Below are 19,637 nucleotides of genomic sequence, written 5' to 3'. Positions count from 1 at the left end.
AGTAGGAACAGTTCATCTGAAATTAACACGAGAAGAACAGTTCATCTGAATTTAACACGAGAAGAACAGTTCATCTGAATTTAACACGAGAAGGAACAGTTCCTCTGAATTGAACTCAAGAACAGTTCATCTGAATTTAACAAGAGTAGAAACAGTTCCTTTGAATTTAACAAGTAGGAACAGTTCAGTCACTCTGTGGTTACCTAGCAACAAACTGCTGGGTAAGTAGCTGTTTCAAGTTCCCTCCCAGCTTTGGTTACCTAGCAACAATCTGCTGAGTAACTGCCGCAGCAGCAGTTTACAGTTCTTCTTCATAACTGATTTAAATAAAAAACATGATTGAGTGAAAACTGGATAAAACATGAAAGGTCAGACCACCAGTTTAGTATAAGATATTTAAAGGAAAACACTAATCAATAATTATCAATATTGACTGACATGAAATGCTCATGTCATGATGAGTTTTTCAGCCATATTGTTGAGAGAGGAAGACCTCCATCTTGTTTTGGTTTCATGTTTTAAAATGAGCTGCTGGAGCCGTTTGGAGGAGCGTCAGCAGCATTTCTGATTTATGAGCCACTTAAAGGGAACTAGTTTGGGACGACACCTAAAGTGGCAGACAGTCCCCCAGGAGCTGCAGGAAGGAGGAGCGGAGAGGCGTCAACAGTAACCGAGCCTCAGGATTCAGGCAGACGCTCTGTGACATTAATGAGGTTTAACACAATAACAACAAAAACGAGACTTTGCTGCTGATCTTCTTTATCAGTGCAGAATGCTAACATTAATACATTCATAGTGTGCAGATGTTTGTGTTTTATAACATCAAAACTCTTTCTTTCAGCTGAGAAACAAAAATGTTTGGGAGTTAAAGATATAAACAATAAGAAAGAGCCTTAGCCTAAGTTCAGCACTCTTTGATAGCAGCCTGTCAACAGGCCACATCGTCATATTTGCCACTCCAGTTGAGGAAATTTTTTCATTTTTCATTATTTCAGTTTTCCAGGATTTCATAATAGTTTTTGTAATTTTTTTCAATCAAAATCACAAATTTTGATTGGAAAAATTGTAAATGTCACCTTTAGTTACTGCCCATATTGATCATGGACGATAACTTGGGATCAAGTAAGGATGAGGCAGCAGTGTGAGAAACACTGCCACCTGCAGGTGGGAGGTGGCATAAATCCAGTGTTTTTCACCAAATAAAGTGCAATAAACACAAAATGATGCAATTCTGTGGAAGAAAAATGCAGGGACTGGCTGGTTTTGCATTAATTCGAGCAAACTGCGAAAAACTGGAGGAATAAATGTACCTTTAAGAAATTAACAGCCTGAGGAACGCTCCAGTTGTGGCTCTGCAGAGCAGCTTTACATTCCTCCGTCGTAACGCCATGAACGGCTCCTTGGACCTGCAAACAGCACCAGTGACAGGAAGTGACACACAAGTTAATAAAACACTGCAAAAACACAAAATCTTACCAAGTGATTTATTCTGATTTCTAGTGTAAATGTTTCAGGATACTTGAAATAAGATAAAACTAACTTACAAATAAGTCTTCAAGATAAAAGAGTTTGTTTTGAGTGAATTGTTCCTTAATATTGATGAAAAAGTTACACTTATAATCTCTATCAAATGTCTTGTTATAAGTGAAATAATCTTCCAGTGGAACTTAGAATGTTTCATGAATTATTTACTTACTTATTTACAAGCTAATATTTAGTTAGTTTTGTTTTTTTTTCAGGTGAGCTAAAATATTTGTACCAGAAACTAAACCAAAATTACTTCAAGTGCTGGTTCCATTGGCAAATAATTTACTCATTACATAGAATTTTTTTTTTGTTATATCTGAAATAATCTGTCAGTGAAACTAGTATTTTTTTTCATTGATATGAAGGATTTATTATCTTAAAATAATCTCATATATCATCCTGAAATGATACTTGTAAGTCAGTTTTGTCTTAATTCAAATGTTCCAAGATATTTGCACCAGAAACTGAACCAAACTTACTTGGTAAGGTTTTGTGTTTTTGCAGTGAACATGAACACTTTTCCCTTTTATAGGCTAGGTGCCAAAAATATTTAGAATAAATAGATTTACTATATAAATATTCAACATTGTTAATACAAAGAAGGAAAACATGAGGGTAATCATTTCAGTGTTATTAATAATTATTAATTGGTCCAATGAATTAAGCTGCAACCTATTTTAAATGAGCCCACAGCACTTTGAGGTTTCCCTCCAATCACGGGAACTGATGATTAATGATTTTCTGCTTTAAGGCTAAAATGTTCTGCAGAAATCAGGTCACATCTGCTGCTTTGTGAACACAGAGTTCTGCTAATTAAAACTCGGTCGACAAATGGTTGTTACTTTAATAAACGAGGTCAGTCGGATGCTGTACAATTACTGATTTCTGTTTTCCTCGCCTGCAGCAAATGTTGGCATTTGTGGGATCACCACATTTCAAGAGAGAGTAGAATGTGAGCTCACCTGTGTGATGCTCTTCTCCTGTTGCATGCTGGGAGCTGTGGTCCCGCCGTTGTTGTTGTTGTAGGAGGAGTTTGGTTTTGCTCCGCCCGTTTGCTGCTGCTGCTGCATCATGGGTTTGACTGCCGCCATGTTGGCCGCGCCGTATCTGATCAGAAAAAACAAAAACCAGGAGCTCAGAATGATAATGAGTGAGACGATAACTGGATGGACGGACGGATGGATGGATGGTTCGTTGGATGAATAAACGGATGGACAGATGGATGGACGGATGGATGGATGGACTGAACTCTGATCTGGTGAGTTTGAACAAACCGCTCCAGGAAGGCTGGTCTCTCCGGCAGCGGGTTGGGGGCGGAGCTCTGAGGGCTGTCCATCATGGCGGACAGGCCCCGCCCCTCTCTGAAGGCGAGCGGCTCCAGCAGCGCGGTGGAGGAGTAAGACGAGGCCGGCGGCCTGGAGGCGGAGGAGGAGCTGGAGGACAACAGGGGGCCGAGGAGCCCCACCGCCCGCCGAGGGGACACCAAGAGCGGCGGCGGCGGCAGCACCACGAGCGTGGAGGACAGAGCCGGCGCCAGCGGGAGCGGGGAGGAGGAGCGGGAGCCCGGCTGGGAGAAAGCATGGTCTCTGGGTGGGATCTGAGGCGGAGCGCTGTCCTCGTCTCCCAGGGAGATGGAGCTGGAGCGCGCCCCCTGCTGGGCGCCGCGGGTGGCGTAGCTCTGCTTGGAGGGGCGTAAGGGGGGCACGGGGCTGCGGGGGGGCAGCATGGGCCGGTCCTCGAAGCAGGAAGTGATGGAGGTGGAAGAGGAGGAGGGGGAGGGCGGAGGAAGGTAGATCTGTCTGTGGGCTCCAAACGGAGCCAGAGGCATCGGAGTGGGGGAGGACGGGAGGGAACGACCGGTTGCCATGGGAACCTGGAGCTTGACCATCACCTGTAAGTAGACAAAAGCAAGAAGAAGGGGCAGATGGAAATCATGCAGATGGAAATTATCAAGCTTATTTTAATTTATCATGTGATTAATTGATCTTCTGGTTTAGCTGTGTGTTTAATAATCTACTGTTGATCAAGGAGCTTCCCGTGGTGGCAGACCTACCTCTCTCTGCAGCTCCTGGAAGAGGTCGGCAGACTGCGACTCGCTCCTTCCTGCCATGCTGGACACAGGGGGGCCCAGGGTTTCTTCAGGTGGGCCCTTGTTGATGGAGCGCACCTCCTGATCCTCTGATTGGTCGTCAAAGTCTGCAGTGACCTCGTCGTAGGCTGGCTGGGGCAGAGGCCAGTCCAGGATGGACGGCGTGTCCTGAGGGGGGGAAACGGGATAATTAAAACTGTCAGGAGTCAGAGAAAGAGAACATGTGACGACCTCATCTGAAACAGTCGTAGTTTACGATAAGATGCTAACTTTTGATGTTTACAGAAAAGGCATTGGTAAAAACACAAAGACAGCAGCAGAAAGGTCGCTAGAGACAGCAAAGCTGGGCAAACTTGTGCCTGCATTGATTAAAACAGGGTTTCTGCTGTAAGACTTCTTCAGACCCTTTTAAGGCTATTGTCAAAGGAATTTAAGACCTATATCTCCACAGGAATGTACAAATTTCATCCAGCCAACTGGAGAACAATTTGCACTTATATACACAAAAAGCTACCTAGCTAGCTTCTTGTGTTTATCATTGGACAGAGAAGCTAACATTTTTGACAGTTGGCTGGAAGAAGATTGTACATTTCTCTGGAGTAACAGTTAGCTAGGTAGCCAGCTTTTTGTGTCTATCATTGGTTAGCTAGCTAGCTAGATGGCAAGGGTATGTTAGCAGTGAGTTAGCATTCAGGCTATTGCAGGTGAATCATTCATTATTTAAGTAAATTGTTTAATTTCATTGTTTATATTTAGTTACTCGGGCCATAGTCAGGTATTCGTCTGCTTGATGTGTGATGGATGTGGATTGTTTGTTCAGACTTTTATTACTGCAACAGTCACTGGGCAAGAATAGGGTGAGATATCAAATATCAGCTCCAATATATATATATATTTTTTTTATTTAAGAAAAAGATGCATTTTTGGTTTGATTTTTTTCATTCTGACTCTGATCTCCAACATGGAAGCGTGCTTCACATTTCCACCATGTTCCGTAGTCCAGATCTCTGACAGCAGACTGAAGCTGCAGGCTTGAATTTCTGTCGATATGTGAAGAATGAGAGGTACGCAGTCGATCGATGAGCTCCAATCATCATCACGCTGCACCTGCCTGAGTGCATCATCATGCATCCAAGAGGAAAAGTTATGAATCACGTCTCCAGGCTACAGGTCATCCCACCTGTTTGGAGAACAGTAAAACTGATGATGATCACTGCTTGTTTGAGCCTTCAGCTGTGATTTTATTTGTGTTCTTGGTCGTGGAAGGTCTCTAATGCGTCTTTAGACCCACTGTACTGGTGTTACCTTGCTTTCACAGTGGGAATGGGTTAAGTTAAAAGGTCAGAGGCTAAAGCCTTCAGATTAGACAGGAGCCTCTCCACTAATTGCTAGCTTGGCTCCACTGGGGGATTTGGGTTTGCCGCTAATGGAAAAACAAATCATCTTAACTTCCAACCTCAGCTCAATGAGGCGTAGAACAACATTGCTTTCCATAAATTCAGTTTCATGACCCACAGTGCGGTCAATGAGCTTTGGCGGTTAATTAAAACCTGACATTTGACCGCAGAGAGCTGCAGAGCAAAGGCAACGTAGCTGATATGGCGGACAGAGCAATAAACATTTTCCCATTAAATCCATGACCTCTAATTTATCTCTAACCCTGTATCACTTATGTTTGTTCTTGGGTCTAAATTAGCAAATAAATATTCCATAACTATCTACAAACCTTTTAATATTTTCTAACAGTGGTATTTCATTTAAAATAATTTAATTCACCACAAAAAAAGCTGCAAGAAGTTACTTTATATTGTTTAGAAAACTGGTCACATGTAATATTTACCCCATTAGAAACTTATGCTCTAAGAAAAATAATAATAGATGAGAACTTGTTGAATTTCTGAAAAAAAAATCAAACTTTAAATTGTCCAATCCATTATAAATTACACTAAATATTGTTCTTCTCATCTCAGCTGAATATTTTTTAAATAATATTAGAAAACCGTTTTTAAATCCATATATCAAAGCTATGTTGTCCGTTTTAAATGGTAAAGCTGTTCACATTTAAGGTTTATTACAACACGGTCGTGTTAAATGCATGAATCAATGGAACAGGAAGTGCTTTTATTTTGGTAAGTTCAACTAGAAGAATCTGTGACGTTGCAGCTAGCTTAGCAAAGAGAGAATGCCGAGGGTAAGTTACGTGTATTTTGTTCTAAAATGATAAAAAGTCATTTATTACAGCTTTCATTAGGATAAATATTTATGTGGACATTATTAAGAAGCTTCAATAAACAGGAAGAGATTATTATGAGTAGCGATGCGTAATTTACCGGCATAATCCAAATGTCAGTAAAACACAGTAGCTACAGTCTATAGCTCCCATGTCAGCTTCATTTCACGTCTTTATGACGGGAGATAAAATCTGGAACTAAAAGTCGAGTTCTGGTTGAAAGTTTCAGAAAAAAAATCTTAAGTTCCAGTAAAACCTTTGACATATTTTCCCGTCTGCATTTTGGACTTTTAAGACAAAAGCAAACGAAAGCAGATGAAACTGATCTACAATGAACTCCTCTCTACCGTAGTCGTTGTTCGGTACTCACGGATTCGGTAATGTGTTAATTTTATTTATTTATATCTAAAACATTAAAAAGAAAACGAATCTTCAGAAGCTGAAATTCCTAAACGCAACGACACAAAGCAGCCAATCAGGGACGCCATTCATTCTACTTGGCGCTGATTGGCTGAACCCCAAAGAACGGAACACTGTGGCTGTTAAGCTTCTGCTGCTATTAACCGCATCAAATCGAGGTTTTTACTGCGTGTATTACCGTACATTAAGCTGTGTTTGGTTTTTGAACTACTAATATAAGCAGCTACAAGCGTTTTTTTACAGGGAGTCTCAAGTATTTGTGAATTTTAGAAATTCAATCCACTGTATCTGTTTTTGACATTATCTTACAGAACCTGTGCATCCTCTTCAAATCATTCAGCTAAAATGCATCCCTCTTTATGGATGTCTAATCATCTATTGTGATGCAGTAGCATCTTCAGCCTTGAAACTAAACAGATGTATCCACACAGAAAACACAAACTTTGTCTGAAAGGATGGTAACTGTGAAAGATCGAGCAAACAAAACCAGATTTTCCGTGACTTGGCACAGTCTGGATGCGGCTCCTCGGAGAATTGATGTTTTACAGCCTTCTGCACACCAAGAATGCAAACAAATAAAAACATCTGAACTTGTTTTGTGAAGATTTGGCAAAACAAAAGCACAGAAAATAGAAAAGTTAAGAGCGGTAGCTGTAATTACAAGTTTGTGTTGTCATGGTTTGGAGGCCACCATGGCTTTACTTGATGCTCGTTCAAGTAAAGAACTAATATGTATGCTAATCGTCATTCATACTACTAATAAAACAGCAATGAGGCTTCTACATCCCCAAAGCGAATCGCATGTGGATTGTTTAATAATAATAATATACGGACCAGTTTATGGATTGATTTTAAAGAGACAGTATTATGTATTTCCAGACACTTAGTGCCATTTTATAGCACCATAAAGTAACTATGTTAACTTAAGCAGTTAAAAAAATGCCATATCAAATATGACTTTATTTTTTTTTGGAATTTAACACCTTGAAATTGGCCCCATGAAAGGTCATCATCTCTGAATACCTATGGAAACCTTTGATTAATATCTTTAAAATTATTGGCGCAAACAAAAAATCGTGCTGCAAAAACGTAGCACAAATGTTTGACACCAATTTTGTTCGATTTGAAGAAGGTAGGGCGGCAAACTCCACTCGGTTATCTGGAAATGGTGGATTGGATTTTTGTTTGGCTGAAAATATTGTAATTCAGACGTTTAGACTGTGGTGAAAAAGTCACACAAGGAGATTGGTGAGTCAGAATCTACCTTCAGAGTGTCTTCATCCGGTTGGTGCGTCTCTGTGAGCGGCGAGGGCGTGGTCGAGCTGAAGCTGTCGTCCGTGAAGTCAATTAGCGACACCTCGCTTTTGGCCGATCGCACGCCGCTGCCCTCCCACGGCCGCAGCTTCAGACCGAGAGACGCGCCCAGCTTCTTCAGCCCAGACGATGTGCTGAAGTCGTCCTCGTCATCGTAGTCGTCCATCACGGAGTCGTAGAGCGGCTCTGGGAGCGCATGGAAACACTGCGGTCAGGCTCGGAAATGTGGGATCTTGGGTTGCAAAGAGGAAAACTTACTTTTGAGCAGAACAGCCGGCTTTGGTGGACGAGGAGGAGGCTTCTCTGTTAAAAACAGAGTTTGTCAGACTTTACCAGAAGCTTTAGATCTAACATCATCACAGTCAAATAACATAAAAACAAATTACTCTTTGCACGGTTGGGTAGTTTGGTTGGTCTTGCAGATCCAGAATCAAATCCCAAGATATCTGGAGGGTCCATCGGGTTCCCCAAATACAAACTGAGGAAGAACAAATTTAGTTCAGGTTATAAAAGCTGCAGGACAAAATTAAATCAAATGTCTAAGTATATATGACACACAATTTGCTGTTGTGAGAACAAATCTAGACAATTCCTGAAACAGTGGTGGGCTCTGCTGCCCTCCAGTGGAGAGCTGTGGGAACTGCACTGTAAATACAGCTCTGATCAGAAGTTTCTATAAGCTCAGCTCAGCTAGCTGTGAATCCAAAAGTCTGAATTTATTGTGTATTTCCACCAATCAGGGTCAAAATTCTACACACATTAATTCAGCTACATCTATTTCACTTTTTCTGTTGTTTTTCAACATAGAACAATCCCAAAAACACTTCAAAACGTGTTTTGGAGTTGATAAAGCAGGTTAACATCCAGCTTTTTGAAGTGCACCTGTTGAAATTTGCAAACCATGTTTAACTGTAGAGCTACTTAATCTATTGGATCTCACCTCGCCTCTAAAAACCAGTTGGTTTGGTAAAATATTCAAGAACAGGGTTTATGCAGGTTTCACCAACTCAAATTAAGACTTTTTAAGACCAGTATGAATAAAATTTAAGAGTTGCAACACGACAGATGTACAAAAAAAATGCAGGGAATAACTGAAATTTCTGGGGTCTTTTTGTGGCTCTTGGCAGCAGCTTTGGGATATGGCTCATTAACTAGCTAGCTAGTTAGCAAACGAGCATTAGCAGATTGTTACCGATAGCCTTTACTACCTTGAATCACAGAATACAATAAGAGGACATGTCTGCGCACACTGAAAATTTTTGTCTGATAGAAAAGTCCCATAATAAAAAACCTACATAGAATATCTGAGATTAAATTGTCTATGCAACAACATAAATTAAGACTTGTAATTGCCATATCTAAGGGCTAGGGTTAACCCTAATCCCCCCCAAATGTCTTGTTATCACCAGCCTCAAGACTTCTACTTGCATTTTTACCCACCTTTATTGTTAGACTTGATTTTAAATTGTAAGCAACATTGTGATGTGAGAGAAATGTTTTATTTAAACTCCTAAATGCTACACTTACACTTAATAATCGGTCAGTTTAGCTGGTGTTCACCTGTCAATGCGGTCTGCGTGTCCCCAGCTCCTGTGAGGGTCCGTGTCGCCATGTCCGGTGTGGATGAAGGAGTGTTTCAGTGGCCGGCTGATGTCCTGGGCGGACAAGCCGGCCACAGAGGTCACGACGTGCCGAGGAAACTGACCGACACGCAGCGTCCGTCGGTTCTGCCCGCGCCACCAGTAATGCTCCGCCCTGAAGACATGGCGACAAGGAAGGTGAAAAACTCATTTCTGCTTTTATTTCCTTTGAAAACATTTGACCAATCAGAAGAGTTGAAGGCCAGTATGAGTTTGGTTTCTTCTTTTCAGATCAATGTAATTAAAACAGCACATAAAACAGGGTTTCCCTCAAATTAAGACTTTTTAAGACCATTAAAAAGTTTTGGAGACCTGCATTACATCAGAAATGTACAAAAGAAACAGTGTTAATCCCCAAAATGCCAATCTTTTTGCACAGAATCAATGCAGCATTGTAACAAAGATGAACATCATCCAGCCAGCTGGTGATAAATTTGCATTTTAAACAATGTTAAACACAAAAAAGCAAGCTTGCTAGCTAACTAGCTCTATTTTTAGCTTGATAGCTTATTCCCCACTGCAGGAACCAGAACCAATGGTTCCTGCTAATATAGCTGTTAATATAATTTGGTTAGTCAGCAGGGGAAAATTGGCTGCTAGCTAGCAGTAACCTGAACCGCCTGAAGCCACAGAGCACAATGAAGAAGCAACTCAATCGTCTCATGAGAAAAAAAAAAGACTACACAAAATATACAAGATTAAATAGTCCTGCCACCATAAAATTTAAGACCAGCAATTAAGGTAATTAAGCAAAAGTGAACTATTTAAAAAAAATACATTAAGACTTTTTAAGACCTCAATTTTAAGATACACAAATTTAAGACTTTTTAAGGATGTAAAAGTCTCAGCTTTCTCAAACTGCTTCTGCTGGTTAGCCACACTGACCTTCCCTCAATGATCGTAATGACGTCGTTCATTTGAATTTGGAGTTTCTCTTCTTCCTCGAAGTCCTGCAGGGCCCTCATGTCTGTAGGCAACATCTGATCAAACACAAACACAGGAGAAGAGGCATTTTAAGACGCAGCCTTAAGATCCTGTTGTGAAAAATATCACACTTAAAGTGTTTCAACATGAAATGCATTGTGGTAGTGCTGTAACACTCTTCGGAATGGAAGTTATTACTGAAAGAAGAAGCATGTTAGCTGTTTTTATCATCACTGAAGTGATCAAAGAGAATCAAAATATAGACATTTTTCTGTTCTAATTATTTTTGACAGTTTTACACAACTGCTACTTAATTTTAAATTATCTTTTTTTAATTGAAAAATCTAATTTTTATTTAAACAAAATCCTTCTCACTTTGCAAAGAAGGGAAAAAAAACTATGTTCTTGTAATTTTTGGATCAGAATGGGCTAAATTGATATCAACAAGTCAGATGATCTAAAATCATCCATAAAAATGTCTGATTGGTGCCCCTCTGCTTTTAAACCCATTATTCTGCGTATTGATGAGATAACGAGGTGAAGCTGAGTGACCTCGAGCAGAAAGTCTCTGAGAGCGATGAAGGTGGGCCGGTCGTCAGGTTTGGGGCTCCAGCACTGCAGCATGACGTTGTAGATGTCTTGAGGACAGTCGTCAGGTTTACACAGCCTCTCAGCCTCAACATCAACCTTGTGGAGGATCTGCAGATGGGAATTCATTTCTCAGAAACACCAAAATAATCTATTTATTTTTTTCTTAAAGGGGGCCTATTATGTTTTGTGGAGGTTATGGTAGGCCTAAACAAAACATGTTCATTACTTTTTAATGCACAAAATTATTCCTAGATAATGAAGTTTCAGTCTGTTCAGGTCAGTCTTGCAGATTGAGCAGTTTTAGGGCCTCTGTCTCTTTAAATCTGAATAATCTGCTGCTGGCCATGACTCCCAACTCAGCGTTTATACAGTCACATGAAAATAGCTGCAAACAATTGCACAATTATACAACCGTACAGTACATCTTTAAAAAGCATTAGTAGAGCCTCCTGCACAACCAACAAGAATGCAGCAAGTGGTTTCTGGGTGGTAAGTCAACAACAAAACACTTGTCTATTCCAGCAGCCATTGTACCGCGCATACAGCAGTAAAACCAGCCGACGAAACATGCTGGAGTTCAGCTTGGGTTGCTGGTAATGGGCAGAGCTCTGCTGTGGTTGCTAGGTAACAGCGCAGTTCCCATTGAATGTGATTTAATCCAGAAGGTTTTGAAATGACTGATTTTCCAGGCACCAAAAAACATGAACTTATGGCCAAAAACACGGCTGGCATGTTTTCCTAATCTGTTTTTAGAAGCAGTTGAGGCCCAAATATTAGTACAAAATTTCTCCTTTATGGTTTTATTGTGTAGAGTGATGGACGTACTTGGCTCCCATTGAGCCCGACCCACGGCTCCTGTCCGTGGCTGAACATCTCCCACAGGGTGACTCCAAACATCCAGGTATCAGACGCGTGAGAGAAAGTGCGAGACTTCAGAGACTCTGGAGCACACCTGGACAGGAACAAAGATTTAGAGCTGGCAAATCAAAATTAAAAAAAGAATGTCAATACAGAAAAGGAGGAGCGGCCTGATTTCCTCACCAAGGAAAAGGGATTTTGTGGCCTTCCTCCATGATGTATTGATCGGTGTGAGTAGGCAGCGCTCTCATCAGGCCAAAGTCTCCAATCTTCACCGTTTCGTTGGTGGACAGCAGGACGTTGCGGGCGGCCAGGTCTCTGTGGAGGAATCGCCTCTGCTCTAGGTAAGCCATTCCACTCGCCACCTGTACAAATACACACAGTGACAGACATTGAAGGTCTGATATAAAAAGTCTGTACCTTTAAAGAACAAAAACTGACCTGTACGGCGTAGTTACACAGAATCGAGATGAGGATGTGGCCCTGACGCTTTCTGAGGCGATCCAGCAGGGATCCCAGAGGCGCCAACTCAGTCACCTAGAGCCAAAGAAGCATGAGCAAAGATCAGGAAACGTCCTTACCACGCGGCAAGTCAGCGCCTAAATCTGCTTTAGAATCAGTTGAACCTTGATGTTCACAGAAACTCTCTATTCAGTTCCACTGAACTGGAGCTGGTTGGACTGGTGCAGAGCTGGTAGAGACGTACAATAAATCAAACACCTGCACTGGTGAGAGCAGAGAATGGTGGTTCTAAAAGGTACCGGCTCAGAAGGGCTGAAAACTACAGTGGCCCAGAGGGGTCATCAAAATGCAAAAGCCACAACAAAAGTTATGGAGCATTTCTTAGTTCAACTTCTGTTTTGGCGTAAAATAGCTTCTGTTTTTGTGTTGTGATTTTTGTTGTTGAGCTTTGAGTCTCATTATTTTGTTGACCGTTGTGGACAACCATAGAATACAAAAATAGGTTACCCAAGTTTTTGTTAAACAAAAAAGAGTGCCATTTTCTTTCCAATAATACTTTGTGTTGCTCTATTACAGAAATATCAATGAAATACGTTAAATTAAATCTGGAAAGGCTATGAGGTAATGGATACTTTTTCAAGGCCCCACATTTATGAACACAAAATAAAGTGCTATGAATGAAATTAGATAACGACCCCATGAGCTCCTGCTGGACAGCCTGAGGTAATCCTGAGGATAACTGTAGCTATTACAAACACAGTGGATCCTTTCAAAGTAGAACCGTTTTTTGAATAAGACTCCTAATGTGAGCTGAAAAAGAGAAAACGCTCAGGAATTACCATCTTCATGGGCTGCGTCAGGACGACTCCATAGAGGCTGATGAGGTTCTGGTGGCTCAGAGAGTGCATGGCGTTCACCTCTCTGATGAAGTCATCCAAACCGTCTGAGTCCAGCACGCCGGCCTTCAGACACTTCACTGCCACGGACAGCTGAGGAAACCAAAGGCTGCAGTCATTTCCTGAAACTCGGTGTAAATACCCTGCAGAAAAACGTCTGTCTCACCACTCTGCCGTTTGGTGCAGTCCACTCTCCTCGCCGTACGACTCCAAATGTGCCGTCTCCGAGTCGCTCAAACAGTTGCATCTCCGACTCTTTGATGAGGCAGGTGAGCGAGTCTCCAGGCTCGCTGCTGGCTGCAGGTGGGACCGACGATGCACCCTGCTGGGGGTCGGTGTCTGACCGCTTCACTGGAAATACCTGCAGATAATCGATCAATAACAACCATTTACGGCTTATTAACTATGACAATGTTAACACTTACCATGTCTGGGTAATCAACAACTTCAGTAAGTGACGGCAACTGAATATTAACTGCTATTATAAAATAGAAACAGACTTAACTACCACTTAGTAATAACTAAGAAACGGCTATCACCTCTTAATATTAACTAATAAATATCACTAAGTAATGCTAACTGAGTATAAACTATCATGCAGTAATAGTAACTGACTAATAATTGTTATTAACTAACTAATTATCTCTAAGTAGTAACTAAAATGGCTATTGCCTCTTAATATTAACTGACTATGAACTGTCACTTAGTAATGGTAACTGACTGTTAATAAGTGATGGCGACTCATTATTAACTGTTATTAACTAATGGTAATTGACTATTAACTATCATTAAGTGATGCCTACTAACTATGGACTATCACATAGTAATGGTAACTGACTGTTAAGTAATGGTAACTCACTATTAACTCCTATTAACTAACGGTCTTACTAGGTCTCCTCATTGTCTACATGCAACATTAGACAGTGTTGCATTTAATGCACCTTGCTCATCCAGGACTTGCGTTTATAAAGGGCTCTTCTTCTCTTGACCGCCTCCCAAAGCCGCCTCTGACCTGATCCAACAAAACAAAGCAAATAATAATAACAAACACTGTTGATTGTATTTACAACAGAGGATTATTTGATGACCATTCAGGACGTCACACACACAAAGGCATAAAACAATCCAATCAGTGGCTCTCACCTGGCCGCCCCATGCCGATCTTCTCCAGATCTTCATTCTTGACGTAGTCAAAGTGGGAAAGTCGCGTGACGTTGAGTTCATCCCGGATCCGCAGGAAGTACTGCTGCAGCTGCACGTCAGTCAGCAGCTCCAGCAGCCACTCTGTGCCCTCTTCACTCTGCATCTGCACACACACACACACACACACACACACACACACACATTTTATCTGTTTACTGGCTGTACTGGATGCCATCCAGCTGCAACATACATATCTGATCAGATCTGTTATCAGGTTTAATATTAAATATATTCTGTGCATTTATAATAACTTGCTTGGGAAATGTTTTAGTTTAGTTTATATTTCCTTTTTAAAGCACTTTGAACTGCTTTGTTGCTGAAATGTGCTTTACAAATAAACTTGACCTTAAAGCGGAAAACAAGGAAAAACAAGTCAGTCGTTAAGAGAAGAAAACCTGAATGTTTTAGTTCTTTACCAAATAAAATGAGTAGACCTGCTGTCATAATAACAAATTTAGTCCCAGACATGATTGCGATAAACAATAATATTGTTTTGGGACCATTATCAAGTAATATAATGGTGTTGGACTGTAATAATAATAATAAAAGAACACATTCTCAAAGATGAATAAACTTTAAATACTGCTGAACATTTAAAGCTGCAATTGAAAGACATTTTAAAAACAGAAACAACAAATACAATGAATTATGGAGTCTCTGTAAACAAAATTGTCCTTCAAAATAAAGGACTTGTTGAGACCAAAACACCAAACTGAAACTTTTGTCATCCAGTTTGGTAGAAAAAGAGAGAAGAATTATAAAACATGCAAATGGAAATGATTAAGTTTGATTTAATTTATCATGTGATTATCATGTGTTACCACAAACTCTTAACTGCTTCGGTAAACTTTTTCCCCTTAACAATTGAAAACCTCATTTTGGATACTTTTGTATTTAAATTGATCAAACTGTATGAATAATTCTCTTTCCAGTTATGTTGTTCTATGACAAAACATCAAAATAAAATCTTGAGGTCTGGAAAGTTTAAAAGACATTAACAGATTTGCACTGCGAAGCAGAGATTTATCTCCCATAATTCAGCTGTAACCAGGAGAAACGGCCACATTCTGGCTACATTAACGCACAAATGATGTAATGAGAGAAATGCTGCAGATCCACCCACAGCATCAGACTTTCTTTTTACCATTTGTCCCCCGATTCTTCTGCCCCTCTCCTCCTCGTCCTCCCCCTCGCCCTCCCCCTCCGCTCGGGCGTAGGGGAGTCGCTGGTACATGTAGCTCTCCCCCATGCTGGAGCCGCTCCTCTCCTCCTGGTCTTGTGCTATTCAAAGGAAGCTCTGCTTTTAGTCCAACGCGCTAATCTCCTCTCATCTCCGTGACCTCCTTGCGTTCAACCGATGCGACACACACACACTCCTCTGGTCGTATCTCCTAAAGCGATCTCTGGATCCTCCCTCCTGCTGCTCTTTTCGCTCCCTGCTGACTCACGGCTGCCTGCAGCGTCGGACACCTCCACGCTTCCCCTCTCTCTCTTCCTCTCTCACTCTCTCTCTGGCGTTTCCTCCTCTCCATCTGCTCCTGGCTCAGCAGCCGATCTCTGCCGTCTGATGGTGCTAAATAATTCAGCTGCTCTCATCAGAGACAGGATGGAGAGAGATGTGGAGACGGTTCCCAGCATGCATTAGAAAGACGATGCACAAAGGAGCGGCCGCTCTGATGGATGAATCGAGGATTTCCACCGATTTAATCAGAGAAAACTCCATTATGAAAAACCCTGGCTGGGATTTGAACCCAGAACTGGATAAATGGTCCCAGACATTATCGCGATAAACGATTATATTGTTGTTTTGAGACCATTTTCAAGTGATGTATAATGGTAATAATGGCATAATAATGCAAGAACACATTCTCAAAGCTGAATAAACTAATAAACATTTAACTGGATGACACTTTCATTATCCAAAATAAAACAAAGCAACAAATAAAATTAACTATGAAGTCTCTGTAAACAAAAATGTCCTGCAAAAATCAGCTGGTTGAGACCAAAACACCAAACTGAAGACTTTTATTATCCAGTTTCTGCTAGGGAGAAAAACAATAAATCAAACAAACTGAAATTATTGAGCTCTTTTTAATTCATCAGGACCTTCAACAGTTCTACCAACTGATGTCTTCCCAGTAAAATACCAGTTTCCGACACATTTTTATTGTAAAACTGTTTACCTATGTTTGCCAGTTATTAATCAATCAAGTTTATTTTTGTAGCACATTTTAGCAACAAGGCAGTTCAAAAAGCTTTACATCACAAAAATACAGTCACTGATTGGAGAACAAAAATTATCAAAAAAACATCAGTACACATCAGATATGTTGGTCAATGTGCCATTAATTAGCATTAAAATACCCAGAAAGTGATGAATAGAATTTACATGTTTTTGGATGTGACAATTTAACACCAAATTTAACCGAAAACAAAAAAAATAAAAAAAATTGGTTAATAAAAAATTTAAATTTGGTGCTTTTTCATTTGTCTGCATCTTTTTTTTTAAATTCCTAATGTTTAAAAAGTGAATTAGCATCAACTACTCAGGTTGGTGAAACAAATTTATGAATTGTGATCCAAGGGGCCCCAAAAATAATCACTCCAAGGGCGCCGAATGGCCCCCGCGCCACAATTTGAACACCCCTAATGTCAACAGTGGGACAGTGAATGTGCTACTGTATCCTGCAAGATTCTGCTGAAGATTAAAGCAAAACAGAAAACAAAAAGATGAGTGGATGTGAAAGTGGGCTGTTGCCAATAGCAACAAGGCCAAACGGTGCATCAAATCAGTCCATATCGATGTTTGTTCATCTGTAAGGAATGAGCACAAAATCTGAGTCGTGTTTTATGGAGGGCAGAGCTCTAAATATATCAGAGCTAAATTTAGCTTCAGCTGGCCTGGAATCAGCGTGAAGACGCTTCAGATTCATTCTGGGCGGTTTAAAATGAGGGGAGGAAGTAAAAACACACCAAGATGCTCTAACGGCAACACCTGATGCAGGTACAGCTCAAAAAATAAGAAATGTCTTTTTTTTTCACTAATTTCAGAGAGTGAAACTCACAAGGAAGTAAAATACTCCCATAAATTTGCAGTATGAGTCAAAAATAACAGGATTTAGGACCTATAATTCACATTTTCACAGGTTGTACTTGTTTACACTTCATGTTTAATCATTTTAAAACCAAACAAAACCCATCGCAGTGGCCATTTTGTCATTTTTCTCCTCCATATGACTGTAAAGTCTATCAGGTTACTATATTATTTTTTATTAGAACATTGCTAGATTATTTGATTGGTAAAATACATAAAGGCATAAATGTACAATTATGGTTTAAATGTATTTAGTTTTGCCTTATATTTTACAAATTAAATGAAGAAACCCTTAAAATACTTGAATGCCTGCAATAGTACAATGTTTTACCAGTTTTTCTTTAGATCAATAAATTATATGTGATGCATTGAATAGCCCTATTAAAGAATATATATATTTTTTAAATTGTTTTTCATGTAAGTAAAGCTTTTTCCATGAAAACCACAATGAATCTGCCGCCTGTAATGTTCAGTTTCTCCACCAGGGGGATAAAAACAGGTAGGATTCAACATAGCAGATTTAATTCTGTTAAAAATAAAAAAATATGTGTATTAGAAATGTTATGTGGTTTTATGTCGCTGATCTTACCCTGCAGGAGTCTTTTTGGTGATTAGCTGCAGTCAGGAGTGACTTAATTAACCCACCGTCACCTGAAGAAAGCCATGAGTGGAGGGGCGCCACATCTGCAGGAAAGAACAACAAATTTCAGATATATAGCAAAAACTCAACGCTTAATTTGCTTCTATGGAGCAGAACAATAACTCTGAGCTGTAACAACACCAAAAGAGCTTCATTACAGAGTCAAGCCGAGAATAAATTCTTATTTTATTCAATATAGCAAAGGAGAAAACCTCCAAAATACAGTTTCATTACGCAGCAACTCCTTCAGTACCTGGACACCGGAAGTCATTTTCACTTTTTGTTTTGCTTATTTCATTTCACAACAATCTCCTAACAGTATATTATCCCATCTTCTAATTCGTTAGCGTTAATAAATTCTGGTTTAATATTTACTGAGTAAATTACTTCCCATGGTGGAAGATAAAAACTTCAGAAATACACAAGAGCTCCTCATCATTAAACTGATTTATGTTGAGGATTGAAATTATAAATATATGAAATATGAAAAAAAAAAAATTTTATATATATATATATATATATATACATATGTGTGTGTGTGTATGTTTGTGTACGTATGATAAATCACGATTGTCTCTACAACCAAATAATTCCTGTACCTTTTGTCAGTTGTGTTACATACATGGATGGATGGATGGATGGATGGATGGATGGATGGATGGATGTACAGATGGTGACCAAATGGTCCGATCCACAGTAAGGTGTCTTAATTCTTCCTAAAAGCTGAATGATGTGTTCAGGTGTTCGGTAAAATCTGTACCAGTTTGGTCTTATTAGGAAACAGACCTCAGACTTATTAATATCAATTAATATGTTGTTTATGGTTTATAACAAGATGTGCTGCTTAATGACAGATTGGTTTTTACAATTTTAAAGAGACATTTTACTATGTAGTTAGAGTAGTATAACTTGTATCTGTCACGTTGCTTGTAAACAGAGGAGACTTGAACTGATCCTCGGTCAGTCTTAAGCTGATTACCATTCCGTCACATTCAGTGGACTCCAGCTCCTCAGCTTCAGTTGAGTTTGTTATGGCGACATTTTCCGTTATTAGCTTTTATTAGCATCATCCACTTTATAAATTACCAGCTTATATCACAGGAACATGTAGCAAAAACAAACCCCAGCGCACAGACCTGAGAGGATGGAGTCTTGTGGGAGGAAGCAGAGGCTCTCCCCTGGTCAGTCCCCCTCCCTCCTCCTCCGCTTCCGGCCGCACCGCACCCCGGCGGGAAGCCGGACCGGGTTTACTTTGATTCGGTTAAATTCAGGCTTTAGCTCCGTCTGTTCTCTGCCTCCCGGTATTCCTTAACAGTCCGCCGTGATTTGAGCGTCACGTTGCGTAAGAATGGAACGTCAAGACGCTACGGCGCTTTTAGGGTTCGGACAGCTCGTGACCCCCCACTTAGGCGATGCGTCACAGAGTCCGCCATATTGTGAGTGGCAACTTTGTGTTTAAGAGTTTACATGACGCGGGAAAAGTATGCTTGGAAACTAGATTTGTTCAATAATAATAAGTTTACATTTAATAAAATTAGATTGATCACCTGAATTACCCAAACTGGCATAATTACAAATAAAAGCGGAAATATCAACACACAAAAAAATGCATCACTTTTTTTTTTTTTTTAAAAAGGCAAACTTTACATCTAACAAAATCAAAAACAGATTTGCAGAAATGCAAAAATAATAAATGCAGAAATAATAAGGTTCTCCAAACCAAATAAAAAAAGAAAAAAGAATTTTGTA

At 40.1% G+C, this 19,637-nt stretch overlaps 1 protein-coding gene across 2 annotated transcripts in view; it reads right to left on the bottom strand.

The window, feature by feature from the left end:
* Positions 1–19,226, bottom strand: part of tnk2a (tyrosine kinase, non-receptor, 2a) — a 21,297-nt gene extending 2,071 nt beyond the window's left edge. Inside the window, exons 1-19 of one of the 2 annotated variants that reach the window (XM_008396476.2) lie at positions 19,025–19,226; positions 17,838–17,932; positions 14,095–14,257; positions 13,893–13,963; positions 13,118–13,312; positions 12,895–13,044; positions 12,035–12,130; positions 11,777–11,958; positions 11,561–11,687; positions 10,697–10,843; positions 10,106–10,200; positions 9,141–9,335; positions 7,967–8,058; positions 7,839–7,883; positions 7,531–7,766; positions 3,581–3,784; positions 2,802–3,418; positions 2,490–2,634; positions 1,311–1,406 (exon numbers count right to left, since the gene is read on the bottom strand). In XM_008396476.2, the coding sequence (XP_008394698.1) occupies positions 1,311–1,406; positions 2,490–2,634; positions 2,802–3,418; positions 3,581–3,784; positions 7,531–7,766; positions 7,839–7,883; positions 7,967–8,058; positions 9,141–9,335; positions 10,106–10,200; positions 10,697–10,843; positions 11,561–11,687; positions 11,777–11,958; positions 12,035–12,130; positions 12,895–13,044; positions 13,118–13,312; positions 13,893–13,963; positions 14,095–14,257 (2,856 nt within the window). In that variant the 5' untranslated portion in view covers positions 17,838–17,932; positions 19,025–19,226. Of the gene's footprint in view, positions 1–1,310; positions 1,407–2,489; positions 2,635–2,801; positions 3,419–3,580; positions 3,785–7,530; positions 7,767–7,838; positions 7,884–7,966; positions 8,059–9,140; positions 9,336–10,105; positions 10,201–10,696; positions 10,844–11,560; positions 11,688–11,776; positions 11,959–12,034; positions 12,131–12,894; positions 13,045–13,117; positions 13,313–13,892; positions 13,964–14,094; positions 14,258–15,298; positions 15,495–17,837; positions 17,933–19,024 lie in introns of those variants that run through there. The other variant, XM_008396474.2, reaches the window with a different exon arrangement.
* Between the last annotated feature and the right edge of the window lie 411 nt (positions 19,227–19,637).

The sequence above is a fragment of the Poecilia reticulata genome, linkage group LG20 (genome assembly GCF_000633615.1).
Source record: "Poecilia reticulata strain Guanapo linkage group LG20, Guppy_female_1.0+MT, whole genome shotgun sequence".
Taxonomy (NCBI): Eukaryota; Metazoa; Chordata; class Actinopteri; order Cyprinodontiformes; family Poeciliidae; genus Poecilia; species Poecilia reticulata.
Note: the sequence above shows the minus strand (reverse complement) of the source record. Positions and strands in the feature narration are given on the sequence as shown.